Source organism: Carcharhinus amblyrhynchos, chromosome 20 (assembly GCF_965287045.1).
Source record: "Carcharhinus amblyrhynchos chromosome 20, sCarAmb.v2.hapA, whole genome shotgun sequence".
Taxonomy (NCBI): Eukaryota; Metazoa; Chordata; class Chondrichthyes; order Carcharhiniformes; family Carcharhinidae; genus Carcharhinus; species Carcharhinus amblyrhynchos.
In genome coordinates, this window is record NC_137343.1 from 48,737,142 (window position 1) to 48,760,979 (window position 23,838).

Sequence of the window (23,838 nt, forward strand, 5' to 3'; positions counted from 1 at the left end):
AGAACAGGAGCTATATCAAGCTGTGATACAACCAGAAAGAATGCTTTCTATGGTGCATCTGTAAAAGTTGGTGAGAGTTGTCATGGGCATGCCAAATTTCCTTAGTCTTCTGAGAAAGTAGAGGCATTGGTGGGCTTTTCTTAACTATAGCATCGGCATGGAGGGATGAGGACAGGTTGTTAATAATTTGGACACCAAGAAACCTGAAGCTCTTGACCATTTTTACTTTGTCCCTGTTCATGTAGACAGGGGCTTGTCCTCTACTACACTTCCTGAAGCTGATGATTATTTCTTCCACTTTGTCGATATTGAGGGAGAGATTATTGTTGGTCCACCAGTTCACCACATTCTCTATCTCTTTCTTGTACTTGTACATTGTTTGAGATCTGACCCACTACGGTGGTGTCATCAGCAAACTTAAAAATTGAGTTGGAGGGAAATTTGGCCACACAGTCGTGGGTGTATAAGGAGCATAGTAAGGGGCTGAGGACACAGCCTTGTGGGGCGCTGGTGTGGAGTATGACCATGGAGGAGGTGTTGCTATCCATCCTTACTAATTGCGGTCTGTGGGTTAGGAAGTTCAGGATCCAGTCACAGAGGGAGGAGCTGAGCCGAGCCCCAGCTCACAGAATTTGGAGATGAGTTTTGCAGGAATAATGATGTTGAAGGCTGAGCTGTAATTAATACAAAGAAAATTACAGCACAGGAATAGGCCCTTCGGCCCTCCAAGCCTACACCAACCATGCTGCCTGACTTAACTAAAACCCCCTAGTCTTCCTGGACCATTTCCCTTTATTTCCATCCTATTCATGCATTTGTCCAAACGCCCCTTAAAATTCACTATCGTATCTGCTTCCACTGTCTTCCCCTGGCAGCAAGTTCCAGGGACCCTCTGTATAAAAAAAACTTGCCTTGTACATCTCCTTTAAACCTTGCCCCTCACACTTTAAACCTATGCCCCCTAGTAATTGACTGTTCCACTTTGGGCAAAAGCTTCTAACTATCCACTCTGTCCATGCCCCTCATAATCTTGTAGACTTCTATCAGGTCATCCCTCAACCTCGTCGTTCCAATGAGAACAAACCAAGTTTCTCCAATCTCTCCTCATAGCTAATGCTTTCTATGCCAGACAACATCCTGGTAAATATTTTCTGTACCTCTCCAAAGCCTCCACATCCTTCTGGTAGTGTGGTGACCAGAATTGAACACTAAATTCCAAGTGCGGCCTAACTAAGGTTCTATAAAGCTGCAACATGACTTGCCAATTTTTAAACTCAATGCGCCAGCTGATGAAGGCAAGCATGCCTTATGCTTTCTTGACTACCTTCTCCACCTGCATTGCCACTTCCAGTGACCTGTGTATCTGTACGCCCAGATTCCTCAGCCTAGCAATACTCTTAAGGGTTCTGCCATTTGCTGTGTATTTTCTATCTTTATTAGTCCTTCCAAAATGCATTACCTCACATTTGTCTGGATTAAACTCCATCTGCCATCTCTCCGTCCAAGCCTCCAACCGATCTATATCCTGCTGTATCCTCTGATGGTCCTCACCGCTATCCGCAAATCCACCAACCTTTGTGTTATCTGCAAACTTACTAATCAATCTAGTTACATGTTCCTCCAAATCATTTATATCTATTACGAACAGCAGAGGTCCCAGCACTGATCCCTGAGGAACACCACTTGTCACAGCCCTCCATTCAGAAACACACCCTTTCACTGCTACCCTCATCTTCTATGTCTGAGCCAGTTCTGTATCCACCTTGCCAGCTCACGTCTGATCCCATGCAACTTCACCTTCTGCAACAGTCCGCCAAGAGGGACTTTGTTAAAGGCCTTACTGAAGTAAATGTAGATGATATCGACTGCCCTACCCTAATAAATAGGAGTCTGACATAGGTGTCTTTGTTGTCTAGGTGTTTCCTCTTAATGGAGAATCTAGAACTAGGGGTCACTCATTGAAAGCAGAGATGAGGAGAAATGTTTTCTCTGAGGATATGAGTCTCTGGAACTCTTCTTCAATGGCAGTGAATACAAAGTCTTTGAATATTTTTAAGGCAGAGCCAGATAAATTCCTGATTGACAAAAGGGTGAAACGTTATCAAGGATAAGCAGGAATGTGGGGTTGAGGTTTCAATCAGATCAACCGTGATCTTATTGAATGGTGGGACAGGCTTGAGGGGCCGAGTGGCTCTTAATTTGTATGTTTCTACGAAATCTAAATTTTTCTACATTTGGTGAAAATTGCTGGAAATGGGAATGGGGCCGATAACTGTGGAATCAGATTCTGTCCATCGTTTGTAAAAGCCTCCCAACTTGACCCAGCTCCACAAAACCCCGGGCCTTAATAGGGATGTTTAAAATGATAAACAGCATTGATAGAGTAAATAGGGAGAAACTAGCAGACCCAGCGCACACAGATCATTGGTAAAAAGACCCGGGAGTGGGTGGGTTGGGGGGGCGGGGGTGTCTGTGTGTGTGTGTGTGTGTGTGTGTGTGTGGTGCGGGGGGTGGGGATGGTGGTGTGTATAGAGAGAGAGAGATAGACAAATGCGTGAAAAGGAAAGATTGGCAGGGTTTTGGGGAAAGAGCAGTGAATGAGACTAATTGGATAGCTCATACTAAATATACCAAATTACCTTTCTTCTGTAAATTTTTTTGTAAATTTTGTTCATCCTGTGGTTGCCCATCTCACAGCCTGTCTGTTCCCTCCTGAAATCTGTAACTTTCTCCTCATTATTCATTACATTTCCAAGCTTGGTATCACAATCCCCTTCAATAATAGTTAAAATATCGACATAAACACTTAAAATTAAAACTAGCGCCTTATGGATGGGTGGTTGATCACTCTACAGTTTATTCCACATGCTTCTAGAAGTTACAGAAATTGATACACTCCTATGACTTCAATGGTCCAATGTTCTTTTTAACCAAGTGTATCTTTTACAGGCGTGAAGCTGCAGGGACCTAATTTAAGCTGCATCAAACACTAATCTTTGATTACATCAAAGCTTCATTGTTAATATAATTGGTTCCCATGGAGTCAAACCAAATCCGTGTGGTTCACCTGCGCATAATCAATGCAGGAGAGCAAAGCTGCTTCCTTTCAAACAGGTGTTTCTGTGCATGTTACAAACAAAAGTCATTTGGTCCCGGTGGAATCTGAGGCAGATTGTGTTCTTGTATGTTGTTTAATTGGTTAATTTATTCAGTGATTAAGTATTTAGTTTGGCTGGGCAACGTATCACTATATGGATACTCTGAATAACTCCAGTCATGTTCTTCATCTGGCAGTTTGGTTTACTGACCACTGATCCCAATGTTCTCTCTGGCTGAACACTTTGTAAGCTCAGTCTCCTTTTGGACTGTGAGCTGTACTTGCTACCCCAAGATCTTCTCAATTATCAACTACTTTCGCCATCATAATATATGTCCTTTCCCCACCCTGCCTCAGCTCATCTGCTGCTGAAGTCCTCACCTGTACCTTTGTCATCTCCAGACTCAATTATTTAAGTGCTGTCCAGCTCAGCCTCTCATTCTTTTGTAAACTTCAACTTATCCAAAACCCTGCTGCCTATGTCTTAAATCTCTCCAAGTCCTGAACCTGCTGCTGACCTTGACTGGCTCCTGGTCCAGCTTTGCCTTGATTTTAAAATTTTTGTTTTGTTTTCAAATCTCAAGTGGCCTCCCTCCCTCTAAAGTTTCCATCAAGCCCACAACACTCTGAGATCTTCCATTCCTCCAACTCTGGCTCCTTACATATCCCTAATTTCCTTTGCCTCCTTAGTGACCATGCCTTCAGCTGACAGGTCCAAAACTCCAGAATTTTCTCCTCTTTGCCGTAGCCCCTACCCCCCCCCCCCCTCACTCCTCCTTTAGGATGAGCCTTGAAACATCTTTGCCCAAGCTTTTGTTTCCTTGTCCTAATGTCTCTTTCTTTGTCCAGTGTCAGTTTTTTTTCTGAATGTACAGTGAAGGGCCAGGGCCTTTCTTCTATGTTGTGGAGGTAGCAATATATTTGAGTCACTGTATAAATGTACCTTGTTACTGAGGGAAGAAATGCTGCTGAAAGTGAGCCCAGACAGCAGACGTTATGAAGTTAAAGAACAAAACATTAGTTCAGATGGTGAGTGGATCTGTACAGGGATTCTGCTGTGACTGAGAATGTCTGTCTGAATAAAGGATTGTCCTAATGGTTTAATTCTTCATAATGTCTGCCATTGATGTCTCTTTATCAAAAAACCATGCTGTTCATTTCAATGTCTTTTCTTTGTTAAAGTGGCGGAAACTGCATCTGAGGAGAGTCTCGTGTCTGAGAAACTTGAGTGTGGAGTTTGCCATAAACAGCCGGACAGACCCAAGCTTCTCCCATGTCTGCACAGCATTTGCCAGGAGTGCTTACGGAATGATTGGGCAAGTCAAAGTGCTTCCACCTGTCCTGTCTGCAGTGCCCCCACAACTGGAGACGTCACAAGCTTACAGGACAACACGTTTGTTGTAAACTTGCTGAGCAAGCTGCAGTTAAGGGAGAGGATTAGAATGGGGTTGGACATCTGGTGTAGTCTGTGCCAGGCCTTGGGGGACGACAGGCCTGCCACCTCCCTGTGCTTCGAGTGCAATTGGCTCTTGTGCCTGAAATGTTGCCATTCCCACCAACTGTTAACAGAGAGATATGGGCACTTGGTGAAGACCCTGGATGATCTGAAAACGCTTGGCTTTGAAGACTTTGTTATTTTGGCAAAGAATGGGAAAGAGACCATTTGTCCAGACCATAAGGAGCAGCATATTAGGTAATACCATACAGAGAATGATCTCTCAGATTATATGTTGCCTACGATTTTGTCTTTCAGGAATGCTTACAGCATGTATGATCCCCTAATTGAGAATGTTGTTGGTTGTAAGTATAGGAATTGCAGGCCAAACTGCCATTTGTTACTCTAATATATATCCACCACTAAAGGCATATTCTGCAGTGGCAATGCAGGAGAGGCTATATTATCAGACTGACTGCCTAATTAACAGGCCATTTGAAGAGACAAAAATAAAGGAAGTACAAAGTTAATCAGCCAAAAAGATGAAGGGAGTACAAAAAGGGTTATGGATGCACTTAGAAGAAACAAGGAGAGTAAGTGAGTAGTGAGCCAAGTTTATTAACAGCTCAACAATGTTTGAACATTTAAGTAACAATGATCATAATATGGTCAAGTTATATTTGGAAGGGAGAAACAAGAAGCACTTACTAAAATTCTAGATTTAGCTAAGGTTGACTTCAATGGAAAGAGACACTGTCCACAGTAAACTGGGCAATTCAGGGAGGTGTTCAGAAAAAATAAATGTGATACAAAACCAATTTGTACTTTAAAGGACAGGAGTCTCACTTGCCAAAAAATGACAGCCGTGGAAAACTGAAGAGGTTCAGAGGCAATGTAAAACTAAAAGAAAAAGCATACAAAAATACAAAAGAACTCCCAAATTCTGGCAACTAGGAAAGATACCAACAAGAGCAAAGTGTGACAAAACAGAAAAAGGCACAGAAAGGAAATATCTAAAAGAGTATGAAAAATGTTTAAAATTACAATGATGTTAGGGAAAGGAGGGTTCTCAGGAGCGATGTGATTCATTGAAATTGTTGATGAAGATATGAAAATGGCAGAGATGTTGAATGCTGACTTTGTGTTAATATTTACAATGGGGAAGAGATCAACATGCCAGATATTCTAAAGAAACTCATATTGAATCAGGGACAGGAATAACCCGAAGGAATGTAAACAAAATAACAATAATGAAGAAAACTATTAAACTAAAAAGTGACAAATCCCCAAGACCAGATTTTTCCATCCCAGGTTTAAAGAAATTACATGAGAACATTGCCAATGTTCTAACTATAAACTTCCAAAGTTCTCTCCGTTGGGAAACCTATTTTAGAATGGAAAATTGTGCATCTCACTCTGCTATTTAAGAAAGATTAGGGAGGAAAACCAGAGAATTATAGAGCAGCGAGTCTAGCATCTGTTATCAGAAAATTACTAGAGTCTATAATGAAGGATCACCTTGAAAATTTTCAGCTGATCAGAGAGAGCCTGTGTGGATTTGTAAAAACTTGGTTATATCTGACAAATCTGATTGTAGTTTTGAAGATGTGATGAATGGATACAGAAATAATGAAAAGGCTAATGCCTTTCTATCCAGAAGGTCTAAGCTCCAAAAGACAAGCTTCAGCTGTACAAAGCTGTTCTTAAGTCACAGCTGGAGTCACTGTGAGCAGTTCTGGGCATCACAGGAAAGGTATATTAGAGGGAATACAGTGAAGATTTACTAGGAATCCCAGGGTTAAATTTCAAGGAAAGATTACAGAAGCAAGGATTGTATATCCTGGAATACAGGAGATGAGAGGTGATTTGATTGAAGAGTTAAAGGGAAACACAAAAGAGTAGATTGATTTAATTTGGTTGGTGAACCTGGGCCATACCTAAAAATTAGAACCAAATCTTTTGGGAGTGAAATTAGGAAACACATTTTCTCACAAAGGATGGTAGAAGTTTGGAACTCTGTTCTGCAAATGGTAATTGGTACCTAGATGAATGATTAATTTGATATATATTTTGTTAACTAAAGTTGATATGGCAAAGATTAGGACACTGATCAACCATGATCTTGCTGAATGGCAGAACAAGCTCAAGGGGCTCCTCCTGTCCCTATGTTTGATAATGAACACTCATGTAAGAATCACAGTATCCGCAGCTTAGCCTCCAGCTCAGTGACTCTGAGCCAAAGCTCCTCAAGCCTGCAGAAAGTGACTGCGGCTGGAGGAGCTTCAGCTCAGAGTCATTGAGCTGGGCCAAGCTGTAGATGCTGCGATGCATCTGGAAGGGGAAAGTTATCTGGACACTTTGTACCAGGAGGTAATCACACAACTTAAGATTAGGCTTTCTGATTTGGTCAGGGACAAGACAGTGAATTGGGAAACTAGGTTAAACAGTAGGACAGTGGAGATGCAATGGCTGGCCTTTCAGGAGATACTTCTCAAGAAAAATTTATCCCAGTGAAAACAAAGACTCTATGAGAAGGTTGCATCATCCAAGGCTGAATAAGAAAGTTAAGGAGAGAATCGAACTGAAAGAAGCATTGTAAAAATCTGTGAAGATTAGGGGTGAGTCAAAAGATCGATCAAATTATAAGAGCTAACAAAGAGTGACTAAAAAAATTGAGAGAGAAAATAGAATATGACAGAAAGATAAAAACAGTAAGAGTTTCGACAGATATTTAAATAACAGAAGAGTAACTAAAGCCAGTGTTGGACCTCTAGAAAGTGAGTTAATAATGAAAACAAGGAAATATTAAAAGTGTTGAACAGGTATTTTGTGTCTGTCTTCACTGTAGAGGACTTAGAAAACTTCTCAAAGATAATTGAAAATTAAGAGGTGAACAGGAGAGAGGAACTTAAAATAACCACCATCACTAGAGAAACGGTGCTGGAAAACTATTTGATGTAAAGGCTGACAAGTTCCCAGGACCAGATGACCTGCATCCTAGGGTCTTAAAAGAAGAGGATGCAGAGATATCAGAAGCATTGGCTATAATCTTCAAAAATTCCTTAGATTCTAGAAGGGTCTTGGTGGATTGGATATTTCAAATTCGTGACTTAGACCATCAAGAAGGAGAAAAGCAGTAGATACGTGGGAACAGCAGTACCTGCAGGTCTTCCTCCAAGCCACATATCATCCTGACTTGGAAATACATTGCTGAGTCAAAATCCTGGAATTCCCTCCCTAACAGCATTGTGGTGTACTTCTACCACATGGAGTGCTGTGGTTAAAGTGTTGGCTGACCACCACCTTCTCAAGAATAATTAGGGATAGGTAATAAAAATGCAGACTTAGCCAATGATGCCCACATCCTGTAAAAGAATGACAAAAAGCTAATTTCATGCTTTTATTCAAGAAAGGAAGGAGACAGAAAGCAAGGAACTACAGGTCAGTTAGTCTAACCTCGGTCATAGGAAATTTGCAGGAATCTTATAGCAGGATACTTAGGGCATCAAAATTCATTTTGGCAATGTCAACATGACATTGTGAAAGGAAAATATTTTTAACAAATTTATTGATTTTGTTTGAGGAAGCAGTAAGGTTGATAAAGGGCAACCTGTTGATATCATGTACTTATTTCCAGAAAGCATTCATAAGAATGAAGCACTAGGGGTGATATTACTGAAATATATAAGATCTTGAAGAGCCTCGATAGGATGGATAACAGGATGTTTTTACTTGCAGGAGAGGATAGAACTTGTTTTAGGACTAAGAAGTCTGCATTTTAAGATGAAGATCAAGAGAAAATCTTTCTCTCAGCTGGTCTGTAATCTGTGGAATTCCCTTCCTAAGAAAGCAAAGAAGGCTGGGTCATTGAATTTATTCAAGGCTGATTTGGATTATCTTATTGACAAGGGAGTCAAGGGTTATGTGGGTGCAGACAGGAATGGAGTTGAGATTACAACCAGATCAGGTAGGAACCTATTAAATGGCTGAGCAGGCTCAAGGGGCTAAATGGCCTACTGCTGTTCCTAAGTCCTAGTCCTAATGCTTGAACTGCAATGAACAACTCATTCATGACCACATGCAACACATGACAACAGCTAACCTTACCACTAAACAAAATAATGTATCATCTGCACACAGATAGAACATGATGATGTATTGTATCCACATTTAACCCTGTCAGAGAGACAACTCTTTGGGGTTTTCAGCCTATAGTCTTACTGAGGCTAGTGTCAGTGATCAAGACAACACACTTGTAGCCTCCTGATGATAAGCCGCTTTCAAATGAGTTATGATCAATACCGATCTCATGTAAGGATTTAAAAAATTTTTTTTTTGATTTAATAAAGAACATTAAGAAGATATTTGAGTTTGTTAGTCCATGTGCTGGTATTAGAGGTAAAGGATGACATTCTATAATAAATGTCTTGCAGATGGGGCGGGGGTGATGAGTGGCTGTGCAAGACAATATCCCAGATTGGAAAGTGACATTAGGTTTTTGTATGGGCACCGACACAATGGGATGAATGGCTTCTCTCTGTGGCATCAATTTATGCAATTCTAAAAGTATCTCATTATGTGGCTCAGTGTCAAATTTTGCTTGAGATAATACCCTGGGATGTTACAGTATGTTGCAGGGCTCTGCAAATCCAAGTAGTTGTTGTTGAATCTCTATTTCACCGCATCATCCTTTGTGTAATTCATTTTCAGATTTTTCTGTAAGACATGTTCCATGAGCATTTGCTGCAATTGCCTGCTGCTTTATCACATCTCCCCAGAGCACCATTATCATGACATTAAGCAGGAGGTGGCCCTGAAGAAGGAAGAGTTGAAACAAATAGTGGACACAACCCAAAAAAATCACAATAAATTTACTGAAACCTACACACAACTGAAATTGCTGGAGGAAAGCATGGACACTGAAAAAAATGACATAGAAGCATTAATTAGACAGAAGGCTTCTGCCACAATACAAAAGATCGATAAGCAAGGGGAGGAATTGCTGAAGATGCTGGAAGATGCATGTAATTCGGAGGAGAGTGAGCTGAATGAGAGCCTGAAACAAACAGAACAAATAAGTAAAAGAATGGGAGCCGGGAAAAGGTTGGCAGAACTAATGCTGAAGTTTGGCACTACTGAGGAGATGATAGAAATGTGTAAAACAATCAGATCAGCATTAACAGCCCTAATAGCAGAGATGCCAGTTGATGTGACTAAGGAAGGCACTTTGAAAAAGCTTACTGAATGCACATTGGAAACACAGAATCTTCTCGGATATCTCATCACAAAGAAAGGTAACTGGTACTTAATAAATGTAGAGGAAATGTTATTCTATCTAACCCAGTCAATCCGTATGTTGGGAGCTTTTGATGAGGACAGTGTAGAGGGAGCTTCACTGTGTAACTAACCCCACGCTGTACCTGTCCTGGGAGTGTTTGATGGGGACAGTGTAGCGGGAGCTTTAATGTGTATCTAATCCCAAGTTGTACCTGTCCTGGGAGCGTTTGACGCTTCGGATGGATGAAGCTGCGATATTGTAGTTCTGTTACTATGTGTATTGCTTATAGAAACATAGCTGTGATTTTGCTTGAGGAGCTCCACTTAAATTCACGTAGTTGTTTTGAAATGTGACCGCATGTTCTGCTAAGCAATGAGCACCAGTGTTGTTGCATTGCTGAGAATTCCCCTCATTAACAAGTCACCTCGATCTGATTGTTGTCTTGCTTTCAGAGCAGAGTGAGGATGATTTTGAAGACGAGGAGATTCTGCTGGTAAGTAGAACATAAACTGTGATCTAATTGATTAACCGTTTATGTGATAGCCAACTTTGATTAATAAGAAGAGCAGATATTTCCGAGGGGCTGGAGCAGATTAATCTGGTTGGCTTTTGGAAGAAGCTGGTGTTTGTGCATTATAGTTCACTCAGCAAATCCAAGCTGCTGTGGCAACATTCATGTTGTATTTTAGAGCTATGGATAGTGATGGTACAGGCTGCAATGTTCGTTCTATCATATGGCTAATCAGCAATTTCTCCTGCTCTTACCAAATACCATTGGTGTGTGTTGGAAGGATTTTACAGGTTGGTGCTTAACCATATTGGCTGCATTATGAATGCACCTTCCTTGACCATCAAGTCCTGAGATGGGACTTGAACCTAGAGATTCTGATACAGGGGTAGGGGCACTAACCCATTGCACCACAAGACCCCTCTAGAAGCTGCAAGGTAATGAAAATGTTGCAAGTTGACTGGACTATCGCTTATTTGCCTTTTTCTCTGTGGAAGATAGAGAAAATTAAAGGCATTCAGATGTCCCAAAGCACTTTCGGATCAATGGATTACTGTTATCGGAAGCATTCACACTGTTGTTATGTAGGTAGCGGAACAGCCAATTCACTGACAAATGACAAATTAGATGAATGTTTTGGGGATCGTGGGATGAAAATAGTCAGGGTGGACACTAGTGATAATCCCCTGCTCCACCTCAAAGTAGTGACATACCCACTTGGGAGGGTAGATAGGGCCTAAGTTCAATGTCTCATTGCAGGTCCCCCATGCAAGCTCTCATGAGGGACAGCAGTTATGTAAAGGAAGGAAGTGGAGGGATGAGTTGGTAAGTTTGCCAACGACACGAAGGTTGGTGGTGTTGTGGATAGTCTGGAGGGATGTCAGAAGTTGCAGCGTGACATAGATAGGATGCAAGACTGGGTGGAGAAGTGGCAGATAGACTTCAACCCGGATAAATGTGTAGTGGTCCATTTTGGCAGGTCCAATGGGATGAAGGAGTATAGTATCGAGGGTAAGACTCTTAGCAGTGTAGAGGATCAGAAAGACCTCGGGGTCCGGGTCCATAGGACTCTTAAATCGGCCTTGCAGATGGAGGATGTGGTCAAGAAGGCATATGGTGTACTAGCCTTCATTAATCGAGGGATTGAGTTAGGATCGGGAGATAATGCTGCAGCTTTATAAGACCCTTGTCAGACCCCACTTGGAGTACTGTGCGCACTTCTGGTCACCTCATTACAAGAAAGATATGGAAGGTATTTACAAGGATGTTGTCTGGATTGGGTGGCATTCCTCATGAGGATAGGTTGAGGGAGCTCGGTCTTTTCTGCCTGGAGAGATGAAGGATGAGAGGTGACCTGATAAAGGTTTATAAGATGTTGAGAGGTATAGATAGGATGGATTCTCAGAGGCTATTTCCCAGGACTGAAATGGTCACTATGAGAGGACACAGGTTTAAGATGCTGGGGAGTAGGTACAGAGGAGATGTCAGGAGTAAGTTTTTCACTCAGATGGTGGCGGGTGAGTGGATTCGGCTGCTGTCGGTGGTGGTGGAGGCGAACTCGTTGGGGTCTTTTAAGAGACTTCTGGATGAGTACATGGGATTTAATGGGATTGAGGGTTATAGGTAGGCCTTGTAGGTAGGGATATGATCAGCAAAACTTGTGGGCCGAAGGGCCTGTTTGTGCTGCAGTTTTGTACGTTCTATGTCTCATCTGAAAGTCTCTACACCTATGTGCTTCCCTCAGATCTGTGAATGCTATCAACTGAGCCAAACAGAAACAGGATTTGATGCTCCCCCTCAGGGATGACAAATCATTGTATGCTTCCCTTAGAAGAACATAAGAACATAAGAAATAGGAGAAGGAGTAGGCTATCTAGCCCTTCGAGCCTGCCCTGCCATTCAATAAGGTCGTGGCTGATCTGTCGTGGCTCAGTTCCACATTCCCGCCCTCTCCCCATAACCCTTAATCCCCTCTCTTGTCAAAAACCCATCAACCCGCGTCTTAAAAATATTTAGCGAGGTAGCCTCCAACACTTCAACGGGCAGAGAATTCCAGAGATTCACCACCCTTTGAGTGAAGAAGTTCTTCCTCAACTCCGTTCTAAACAGCACCCCCCTTTATCTTGAGGCTGTGCCCCCTAGTCCTACTGTCCTTTCTGAGCGGGAAGAGTCTGTCCACCTCTATCCTATCCATCCCATTCATCATCTTATATGTCTCAATGAGATCTCCCCTCATTCTTCTAAACTCTAACGAGTACAAGCCTAGTTTATTCAGCCTCTCCTCATAGCTCAACCCCCTCAACTCCGGCATCAGCCTAGTAAACCTCCTCTGCACTCCCTCCAAGGCCAAAATATCCTTGCGTAAGTACGGCACCCAAAACTGCACACAGTACTCCAGCTGCGGCCTCACCAATGCCCTATACAGCCACAGCAAGACCTCCCTACTTTTATATTCAATCCCCCTCGCTATGAAGGCCAGCATCCCATTCGCCTTCCTGACCACCTGCTGCACCTGCAAGCTGGGTTTTTGCGACTCATGCACAAGGGCCCCGAGGTCCCTCTGCACCGTCGCCTGCTGCAGTTTTTCGCCACGTAAGTAATAATCCTTCCTACCATTATTCCTACCAAAGTGGACCACCTCGCACTTGCCAACATTAAATTCCATTTGCCAGTTCCTGGCCCATTCGCCCAGCCCATCTAGATCCTTCTGCAGACTCTCCACACCCTCCGCGCAATTTGCCGTTCCACCAATCTTGGTGTCATCAACAAATTTCGACACCATACACTCGGTTCCCTCCTCCAGATCATCTATATAAATGGTAAATAGCTGAGGCCCCAGCACCGACCCCTGGGGCACTCCACTAGTTACCAACCGCCAATCCGAATAGCACCCGTTGACCCCCACTCTCTGCCTCCTATTTGACAACCAATCCTCTATCCACGCTAACAGCCTACCCCCAACTCCATGTCCCCTAACCTTCTGCAATAACCTCTTGTGAGGTACCTTGTCAAACGCCTTCTGAAAATCAAGAAAGACCACATCCACCGGCTCTCCTCTATCCACGGCCCTAGACACATCCTCATAGAACTCCAGTAAATTTGTCAGACACGACTTCCCCTTAACGAAACCGTGCTGCGTCTGCTCTATCAAGCAATTCCCCTCAAGATGCCTCGCTATTTCCTCCTTGATGACGGATTCTAACACTTTACCTACAACAGACGTTAAACTAACTGGCCTACAATTCCCTGCCTTTTGCCTGGCACCCTTCTTAAACAACGGCGTAACATTAGCTGCTCTCCAATCTTCCGGCACTTCCCCGGACCCAGCGACGTCTGGAAAATAACCACCAAGGCATCCACTATCACCTCCGCCATTTCTTTCAGAACCCTCGGATGCATTCCATCCGGTCCTGGGGACTTGTCCACAATCAGCCCCCTCCAGTCCGTCGAGCACCGCCTCTCTAGTAACAATAATGTCATTGAGACCCTCCAGTCCTACCACCTTTCCATCTCTAACACCCGGCAAATTATTCACGTCCTCCTCCGTGAAGACCGAAACAAAAAAGTTATTCAAGACCTCAGCCATATCCCCATCCCCTACCACTAAGTCCCCCTTCTCATCCTCTAAGGGTCCAACGTTCACCCTACCCAGCCTCTTCCTTTTTATATAAGACACATGTCATGAGGCACCATGAGCTTTGCTCTAAATTGGTTTGACCAACTCAAAGGGCATGCTAATGTCTTTGTATAGTGTTGCCCCCAAGAAAATGGGACTCTTGTCACAGTAGCACTCTATCAATTCCTCTAGTATTCCCTACTGTTGTTCCATTTCTAGGACAGGGAGGGATGTTTAACAGGAGAGGGCTCGACCAACCTCGGGATGCTCCCAGCAAGGAACGAGATGGACTCCTCTCCTTTGCTCAGAGCAACAGTGGATGGCACTGACATGGATGAGTTTGAAAACGTGGTCTCACCATCTAGTAAGTATCTCTTTTGACATCTTTGCAAATCACTGATTTGACCTCAGCTGGAGTAGTATGGCCAGTTCTGGGAATCACACTTTAGGGACAATGTCAAGATCTTAGAGAGGATGTAAAGGAGATTTACAAGAGTGGTTCCAGGGATGATGGACAGCAGTTATGTAAAGAAAGTCGAAGAACTAAAATTGTTTCCCTTAAAATAGAGAAAGCAAAGGGAAGATTTAATGAAACATGTTCAGAATTATGAAGGATTTTGCTAGAGTAGTAAAGGAGAAATTGCACTGTCAGGAAAACTGGTAAACACAGTAAGAAGTCTCAGAACACCAGGTTAAAGTCCAACAGGTTTATTTGGTGGTAAACGCCACTAGCTTTTGGAATGCTGTTCCTTCGTCAGGTGAGTGTATGAGATTATGCAGGTTTAGATAAGGTAAACCAAGACAAGCCTCTCCCACCAGCTGAGGATATAAGGACCAGGGGACACTGATTTATGATTTTGGTGAGGGATACGGAGGGGAGTAATGGAGGGAATTGGATGGAGACTTGATGGAACTAAACCTGCAGGGACTGCGTGGGCAAGTGGGAATGACTGGGTTGCTCCCTGAGGAGATGCCATGGACTCAATGGGCTGAATGGGCTTTCCGTGCCATAAGTTGTGCTGTGGGCAGGGCTTTACAATGGAGTACACAGCTTACTGTCTTTCTGCCCATTCCTGACCTGTCTCCAATTTTACAGGTGGCCCCACCCACTCATGAGCCTATTAAAGCCCTTAAGTGGCCCATTAATGGCAGCATAAGTATTTCGTCCTGAAGCCCCGCAGCTTTTAGAGGGTGAGTTAATGTCAGGCAAGGGATAGGGGAGGGGCCTGTTTTGGGGGTCCCTTGTGACCATTGGAGAACCCCAGTTTCCTAACCTGCCCCCCAAGCCATATTATCTCCTTCCCTTTAACCCTCCCCTTGGCCACTCAAACAAGGCTCCCACCTCCATCAAGCCCCAGGCAGGTCCCACCAATGCCCCAGATTTTCCTTTAGTTTGGCTTCCATAATCACTGCTTACTTGGGGAGATTGCCTGCATTCCAGCAAAATTGGTCATTGCCATGACAGTCTCCTTTCCACTGCTTGGCAGTCAGTCTGAGGTCTGTTGAAGGCATATCTAGCAGTGTGAATGGAATGGGAGACCTTTGTTTCCAGCGGGAGTGTCACAGATTACTGATGTGGGCTCCTCCTCAGGTTCAACTTTAGCTGGGATATTAGGTTCCTCTGCTTCCATCTCAAAGTCCATGTCCTCATTTTTTGGCGGGGCTAATACAGGTGGCTTCGCATTGTGGGTAGACTCTGGAGATGGCAGACTCCATGGTGTTGGTGAGACCTGCTCGGGAGTGGACTCTCTGTCCCGAGATGGTCCAGATGTTTCTTTACGATCTTGAATAGACTTTAGCCCCGTAAGATACTGGTCCCACTTTCAATTTAGAGATCCCAGAGATGGCATGAAACAGGGCTGTGTGCTCGCATCCACTGTTCAGCATGATGTTTACTGCCATGCTGAATGATGTCTTCCAGGACAGTGTTACTGCAATCAGCCACAAGTACAGAGCGGATGGGAAGTTCTTCAACCTGAGGCGACTTCAAGCTATTATCAAAGTGAAGGAGACTCTTGTGAGAGACTTCCTCTTTGCCAATGACTGAGCCCTGTACACTGGCTCAGAGCCAGAGATGCAAGTCAATATGGACAAATTTTCCACGGTTTGTGACAACTTTGGACTCACCATCAACATTAAAAAGACCGAAGTTATGCACCAGCCTGCTCCTCATGCACCGTACACAGAGCCCATAATCACAATCAAAGGGCAGAAACTGCAGGCAGTGGACCAGTTTCACTTACTTTGGCAGCATCCTCTCCCAAGCAGTGACTATTGATACAGAAGTTAACTGCAGAATAGCAAAGGCAAGTTCCACTTTCGGTAGAATGTGCTCCACTGTATGGGAATGTCGAGGAATCAGCCCAACAACAAAACTGAAGATCTACAGCGCCGCAGTACTCACTACCCTCCTGTATGCCTATGAAACATGAACTGTGTATCAAAGGCATGCAAAACAGCTCAATCATTTCGACATGACTCGTCTTCGCAGAATATTATGCATCAGATGGCAAGACAAAGTACCAGACACTGAAGTTCTCTCTAGAGCAAGTCTACCATCAGTCCACACATTGCTGATGAGAGCACAGACCTGGTGGGCAGGTCACGTCATCCATATGCCGGACGAGTGCATGCACAAGCAGCTCCTTTTTGGGGAACTCTCTGCAGGTAGACACTCGCATGGAGGGCAAAAGAAACGTTACAAAGACACACTCAAGGCCTCCCTGAAGTCGCTTGACATAGACACGACCACCTGGGAAACACTGGCACAAAACCACCCTACCTGGTGCTGCCTCATCCACAAGGGCTGTCAAGCTTACAAAGTAAGGTGCATTGCTGAAGCACAACTTAAGCGTGAACTGCACAAGTCCAGAGCCACTAACTACAATGACTCCACAAGTCTGTCCAATATGTGCCAGGACATTCTGTGCCCGAATTGGCCTGATCAGTCATCTTCGAACACACCGCATCTAGCCTCAAAATGACTAATGGTGTCGAGGCCCCCATTGATGACGATGGACGAACAATAACAACGAGACCTGCTCGGGAGTGGACTCCCTGTCCCGAGATGGTCCAGATGTTTCTTTATGATTTTGCCATCGACTTTAGCCCCGTAAGATACCGGTCCCACTTTCAACCTAGCGATCTCAGGGATCTAAGTGGGACATCGCCAAAATTCCTTACGTGAATCAGATCCTCTGTTTAAATATTCTTTCTCCCCTTTCAGAATTGTGATTTTCTTTTCTGGTTTTCTTGTTGGGACTCCATTCTCCCTGCCAGGTTTGGGAACAATCAGCTCAGACTTGTATGAAGCCTCTTTCCCAATAGCAGTTGCACTGGATCAATTCTTGTTATTGTGTGAAGCGTGGTCCTACGGTCAAACAAAAATCATGTCGAGTTGGTCCCCATGGATGTTGCTGGTTGCTTTTTCATGCCAGTTTTGAAATCTTGCACCACAAGTTCTGCCAGTCCGGGTGATAAGGTACAGTCCAGATGTGAGAATACCATGAGAGAGCATGGAGTTCTGGAAATCACTGTTACTAAAAGCCGTGCTGTTATCAGAGACCAGGACTTCTGGTATTCTGTGCACGCAGAAACTTTCTTGTAATTTCTCAATCATTGCATGAAAGATCAAGGACCCCATGCAGTGCATTTCCAATCACTTGGAGTATGCATCTATGATTAAAAACATGGAACTCAGAGGGCCCAGCAAAGTTCACGTGCATGCTTCCCATAACCTGCTAGGCCACTCCCATGGGCGTAGGGAGGCTGAGAGGGAATTTTTGATTCTCTCGGCATAAATCGCAACGCTTCACCAAGCCCATGATGTCTGAGTCGAGGCTGGGCCTCCAGATGTAGCTCCTAGCCAATATTTTCATCTTAGAAAATATACAGAGAAAGTAGGAAAGAACTCAAACAGGGAGTTAGAAGGGCAAAAAGGGGTCATGAAATGTCCTTGGCAGACAGGATTAAGGAGAATCCTAAGGCATTTTATTCATACATTAGGAACAAGAGTTGTCAGGGAAAAAAATCAGAGCTCTCAGGGACAGAGGGGAATTATGCTTAGAGCCCAAGGAAATGGGAGAGATTCTAAATGAATACTTTGCATCAGTATTCACAAAGGAGAGGGACGTGTTGACTGGGAGTGTCTCAGAGGGATGTGTTGACCCGCTAGAGAAAATCTCCATTACAAGGGAGGAAGTGTTAGGTTTTTTAGGGAACATCCCCAGGGCCCGATGGCATCTATCCTAGACTGCTCAGGGAGACAAGAGATGAAATTGCTGGGCCTCTGACAGAAATCTGCAGATTGCATGAGCCTTATTATGTCTAAACTTTCAAGGTGCCCTGGTTCAGTTTCCACTTTCTCCAACAGGGACTATGGGACTGGTCTTGCTCTGAAATTTTTAGGTGTAGTGTTGTGGTCAACATAGATCTTGGCCCCTTTTATTTTTGACGTGGAGATGCCAGCATTGGACTGGGATAAGCACAGTAAGAAGTCTCACAACAAGCTTTGGTAGCACAAGCTTTCGCAGCGTTGCTCCTTCAGGTGAGTGAAGAGTTATGTTCGCAAACAGGGCATACATAGACACAGACTCAATTTACAAAATAATGTTGGAAGTTGGAATGCGAGTCTTTACAGATAATCAAGTCTTTACAGGTACAGACAATGTGAACGGAGAGAGGGACTGATTACATGAGGCCCCTCCTAACTGGAGGACATTGCTGTGTGGCGCATTCTGTAGTCCTGAACCCCCTTTTCTGTATTTTCCAGTGATAGAATTATTTCAGTGGCTTTTTTAGAAGTCCAGCCAGATTATTTATGTCACGTATCCAATCTGTCTTATAACGTTTCATTTAGAGGTGGCCTGAATCAAAATGTTCTGCTAATTCCTTATCAAGTGGTGGTGTAGTGGTAATATAACTAGACTAGTAATCCAAACACCAAAGGTAATGCTCTGGGGATCTGGGTTCAAATCCCACTATGGCAGATTTTGAAATTTTTCTTTAAAAGTAAATCTGGAATTTAAAGTCTAATGATGACCATGAAAACATTCTCAATTGTGTAAAAACCCATCTGGTTTACTAATGTCCTTGAGGGTAAGAAATCTGATTCTTATCTGATCTGGTCTACATGCGACTCCAGACCCACAGCAATATGGTTTCCTCTTAAAGGCCCTCTGAAATTATTTAGCAAAGTTCAAGGACAATTAGGGATGGGCAACAAATGCTGGTCCTGTTTCCTGCCTCCATGTCGAAAATCTAGTCTAGGTCATTATAAGCCACTTGCATGAAAAGCAATGTTTTCCCCATATGACCTCTGTTTCTTTAACCAATCACTTTAAATTGTGCTCAGTGTTTACCAATCGTTCTGCCATTGGAAACAGTTTCTCCTTATTTACTCGAATAACTTTTCATGATTTTGAACAGCCCGAGCTCCCTAACTCTCTTTAACCTTTCCCGAGCTAGGGAGAGCAATCCCAGCTTTTAGCAGTCTCACCATATTCCTTCATTCCTGCACCATTAGTAAATCTCTTTTGCACCCTCTCTAAGGCCTTAACATCCTTCCTAAAGTGGCATGCCCAGAATGAATATCTACTTTACCAAAGAACTCCATCAAGTTTGCCAAACGTGATTTTCCTTTAAAATAAATGAAAATCAGGATTGATTTTTTTATTGGCTTGTGCTTTTCAAAATGACAATGAACTTCCCTCTGATTACTATATATCCAAGGGGCAGTAGAGCACCAGGTGACTTTTTTACCTTGAGGACTGCTAATCATCCATCTTCTTTATCTTATCTATTAATACTACCTCCTCCATTACTGCAACATTGACAACATATTCTTCTTTAGTGAAGACAGATTCAAAGTATTCATTTGGTACCTCAACCTTCTACTCAGCTTCCACAAGAAGACCATTTTTGTCCCTATTCAGTGCAGCATTCCTTTGATTACCTTATCTTTCTCTTCTTGAGGTAACATCCTTGATTATTTGAGGATCACCAAAACATGGCTTGTACTGTGATTCTATTATGGCTGAGGAAACAGGCCCAAGCTTACCCCAGCTAGAAAGGGGATTGAACCTCGCAGCTATCCAGAGCTAACCATTCCTTCTACAAGCTCCATTTTTACTTTCTTTTCTTTATTCCTTCATGTGATATGGGCATCACTGGCTGGGCCAGAATTTATTGCCCGTCCCTAATTGCCCTTGAACTGAGTGGCTTGCTAAGTCATTTCAGAGGGTGGTTCAGAGTCAACCATATTGCTGTGGTTCTGGAGTCACATGCAGGCCAGACCAGGTAAGGATGGCAACTTTCTTTCCCTAAAAAACATTAGTGAACCAGATGGTTTTTTAATTACAATTGATGATAGTTGTCACGGTACCATTATTGAGCCAGCTTTATATTACAGGTGTTTTTATTAATTAAGTTTACATTCCTGCAGCTGCCATAGTGGGATTTGAACCTGTGCCCCCTGGGCTTGTTGATTGTTGGCATAGTGATATTATCACTGTGCCACCATCCCCCCATTATATAAAATTACCATTAAGACTTTAAAGTTTATTTATTAGTATTACAAGTAGGATGATAGGATGAGAGAGGAATTGGCAAATGTAGATTGGGGGCGCAGATTGGTCGGTAGGACTGCTGAGGAACAGTGGAGGATCTTTAAGGAGATCTTTGTCGGTGCTCAGCAGAAATTTATTCCGATGGTAAAGAAGGAACGTAGGAGAACGGATAATCAGCCGTGGTTATCGAAGGAAATAAAGGAGAGTATTAAATTAAAAGCTGATGCGTTTAGAGTGGCTCAAAGTAGTGGGCGAGTAGAAGATTGGGAGAGGTTTAAAAATCAACAAAGATTGACTAAGAAGTTGATAAAGAAAGGAAGGATAGACTATGAAGCTAAACTAACACTAAATATAAAAAAAGGACAGTAAGAGTTTTTATAAATATATAAAGAGGAGGAGGCTGGCTAGAGTGAATGTTGGACCCTTAGAGGATGAGAGGGGATTTAGTGGTGGGGGATGAGGAAATGGCTGAGGCCTTAAATAAGTTTTTTTGCCTCGGTCTTCACGGAGGAGGACGCAAATAGTTTGCTGGGTATTAAAGATAGAAGGATGGTAGGAGTTGAGGGCCTGAATGCAATTACTGTCACTAGAGAGGTAGTGCTTGATCGACTAGCAGGACTGATGGTGGAGAAGTCCCCAGGACCGGATGGAATGCATCCCAGGGTTCTGAAGGAAATGGCAGAGGTGATAGTAGATGCCTTGGTGATTATTTACCAAACTTCGCTGGATTCCGGGGAAGTGCCGGAAGATTGGAAGACGGCTAATGTTACGCCGCTGTTTAAAAAAGGTAGCAGGCAAAAGGCAGGGAATTATAGGCTGGTTAGTTTAACGTCTGTTGTTGGAAAAATGCTTGAATCCGTCATCAAAGAAGAAATAGCGAGGCAGCTTGAGAAGAATTGTTTGATAAAGCAGACGCAACATGGATTCGTTAAGGGGAAGTTGTGTCTGACAAATTTATCGGAATTCTCTGAGGATGTGACTAGTGCAGTAGACAGAGGGGAACCGGTGGATGTGGTGTTTCTCGATTTTCAAAAGACGTTTGATAAGGTGCTGCACAAAAGGTTGCTTCAGAAGGTTAGGGGGCATGGAGTTGGGGATAAGTTGTTAGCGTGGATGGAGGGTTGGTTGTCTAATAGGAGGCAGAGAGTTGGTATCAATGGGTGCTGTTCTGATTGGCGGTTGGTGACTAGTGGAGTGCCGCAGGGATCGGTGCTGGGGCCTCAACTATTTACAATTTATATAGATGATCTGGAGGAGGGGGCTGAGTGTAGGGTGTCGAAATTTGCTGATGACACGAAGATAAGTGGAAAAGCAAATTGTGCGGAGGGTGTGAAAAGTCTGCAGAGGGATCTAGATAGGCTGAGCGAGTGGGCGAGGACCTGGCAGATGGAGTACAATGCTAGCAAATGTGAGGTTATCCACTTTGGCAGGAATAATGGTAGGAGGGATTACTATTTAAAGGGTGAAAAGCTGCAGCATGCTACGGTGCAGAGGGACCTGGGGGTCCTTGTACATGAGTCACAAAAACCCAGTCCGCAGGTGCAGCAGGTGATCAAGAAGGCGAATGGGATGCTGGCCTTTATAGCGAGGGGGATAGAATATAAAAGCAGGGAGGTCTTGCTGCAACTGTGCAAGGCACTGGTGAGGCTGCAGCTGGAGTACTGTGTGCAGTTTTGGTCGCCGCACTTGCACAAGGATATTTTGGCCTTGGAGGGAGTGCAGAGGAGGTTCACTAGGCTGATACCGGAGATGAGGGGGTTGGACTATGAAGAGAGGCAGAATAGACTGGGTCTGTACTCGTTAGAATTTAGAAGGCTGAGGGGGGGTCTTGTAGAGACATATAAGATAATGAAGGGGATAGATAGGGTAGAGGTAGAGAGATTCTTCCTGCTCAGAAAGGACAGCAGGACTAGAGGGCACAGCCTCAAGATAAGGGGGGAGCAGTTTAGAACGGAGTTGAGGAGGAACTCCTTCACTCAAAGGGTGGTGAATCTCTGGAATTCTCTGCCTGTTGAAGTGGTGGAGGCTACCTCGCTAAATATATTTAAGACGCGGGTAGATAGGTATTTGGTAGGCAAGGGAATTAAGGGTTATGGGGAGAAAGCGGGAAAGTGGAACTGAGCCACTTCAGATCATGATGTAGATGTGCTGGCGTTGGACTGGGGTAAACACAGTAAAAAGTCTGACAACACAGGTTTTAGTCCAACCAATTTATTTGATAGTAAACTCACAAGCTTCCGAGGGGACTCCCTCTTCGTCAGGTGAATGGAGAGTTCTGGCCTCAGACAGAGCATATAAAGCACAGACAGTTCAGAGATTACTGATTAGAATGCGAATCTTTACACCTAACCTGCTGTTCAAGTCCTAAAGTGGCTGACAATGTGTGTGGAAGGAGCATTGATCACAGGTTAAAGAGATGTGTATTGTCTCCAGACAGCACAGTGAGTGAGGTTTTGCAAACCCAGGCAAGTCACGGGGGTTACAGATAGTGCAACATGGACCCAGATCAACTTCAGATCAGCCATGATCTTATTGAATGGCAGGGCAGGCTCGAAGGACCTACTCCTGCTCCTATTTCTTATGTTCTAACGTTTTTAAGTAAGTTTCCATTAACATTGCAATGACGTTTGTGTGAAAAACTCCCAGTTATCACACTCTGGATACACTGAGGGAGAATTTAGCATGGCCAATGCATCTAACCAGCATGTCTTTTGGACTATGAGAGGAAACCCACGCAGACACAGCGAGAACGTGCAGACTCTGCACAGACAGTGACCCAAACTGGGAATTGAACCCGGGTCCCTGGCGCTGTGAGGCAACAGTGCTAACCGCTGTGCCACCATGACACCCCTTTTGTGAAAGATGTTTGTGTTTTAGTCACTAATTTATTTGCATACTCTTTTTTTTTAGCTTTTCTTCCTTTAGATCTTTCTACTTTCCTGAGAACTAGCTCTTTCCTTCCAATAAAACTTAGAGTGGATGTGGGAAGAGAAAGCAAGACCTGAGCAATCTGCTTGGTTCACTGTCCCCAACTTTTTTTTCAGGTCTTTCTCAACCATCCTTCCTCGGCCCACTGCCTGGACCTCCACACACTTAAACCTGTCCGGATCCCTCCTCTCACCCCTACTTCCAGGCAGCTGGAAATGTCCTGGATCCAACCTCCTAATCTCAGGCCTGAGAGGGCTTCAGCCAAATCCGAATCTGAGCCTTCCCAACCTTAATCGGGCCTGAATGCTGATACTGGCCTACACTCTCATTGGACTCCTGGATTCCTTGATTCCCTGATTCCCAACCACACACCTTTCCAAAGCAGGAGGCGACTGGTGCTGGCCATTGCT

General features: G+C 43.8%; 1 protein-coding gene across 1 annotated transcript in view; it reads left to right on the forward strand.

Moving 5' to 3' along the window:
* Positions 1-23,838, forward strand: part of LOC145356007 (protein PML-like) — a 45,869-nt gene that overhangs the window by 6,055 nt on the left and 15,976 nt on the right. The window contains exons 2-5 of the mRNA XM_080208561.1: positions 4,280-4,790; positions 9,243-9,826; positions 10,263-10,303; positions 14,154-14,298. Coding sequence (XP_080064687.1) covers positions 4,280-4,790; positions 9,243-9,826; positions 10,263-10,303; positions 14,154-14,298 — 1,281 coding nt within the window. The remainder of the gene's footprint in view (positions 1-4,279; positions 4,791-9,242; positions 9,827-10,262; positions 10,304-14,153; positions 14,299-23,838) is intronic.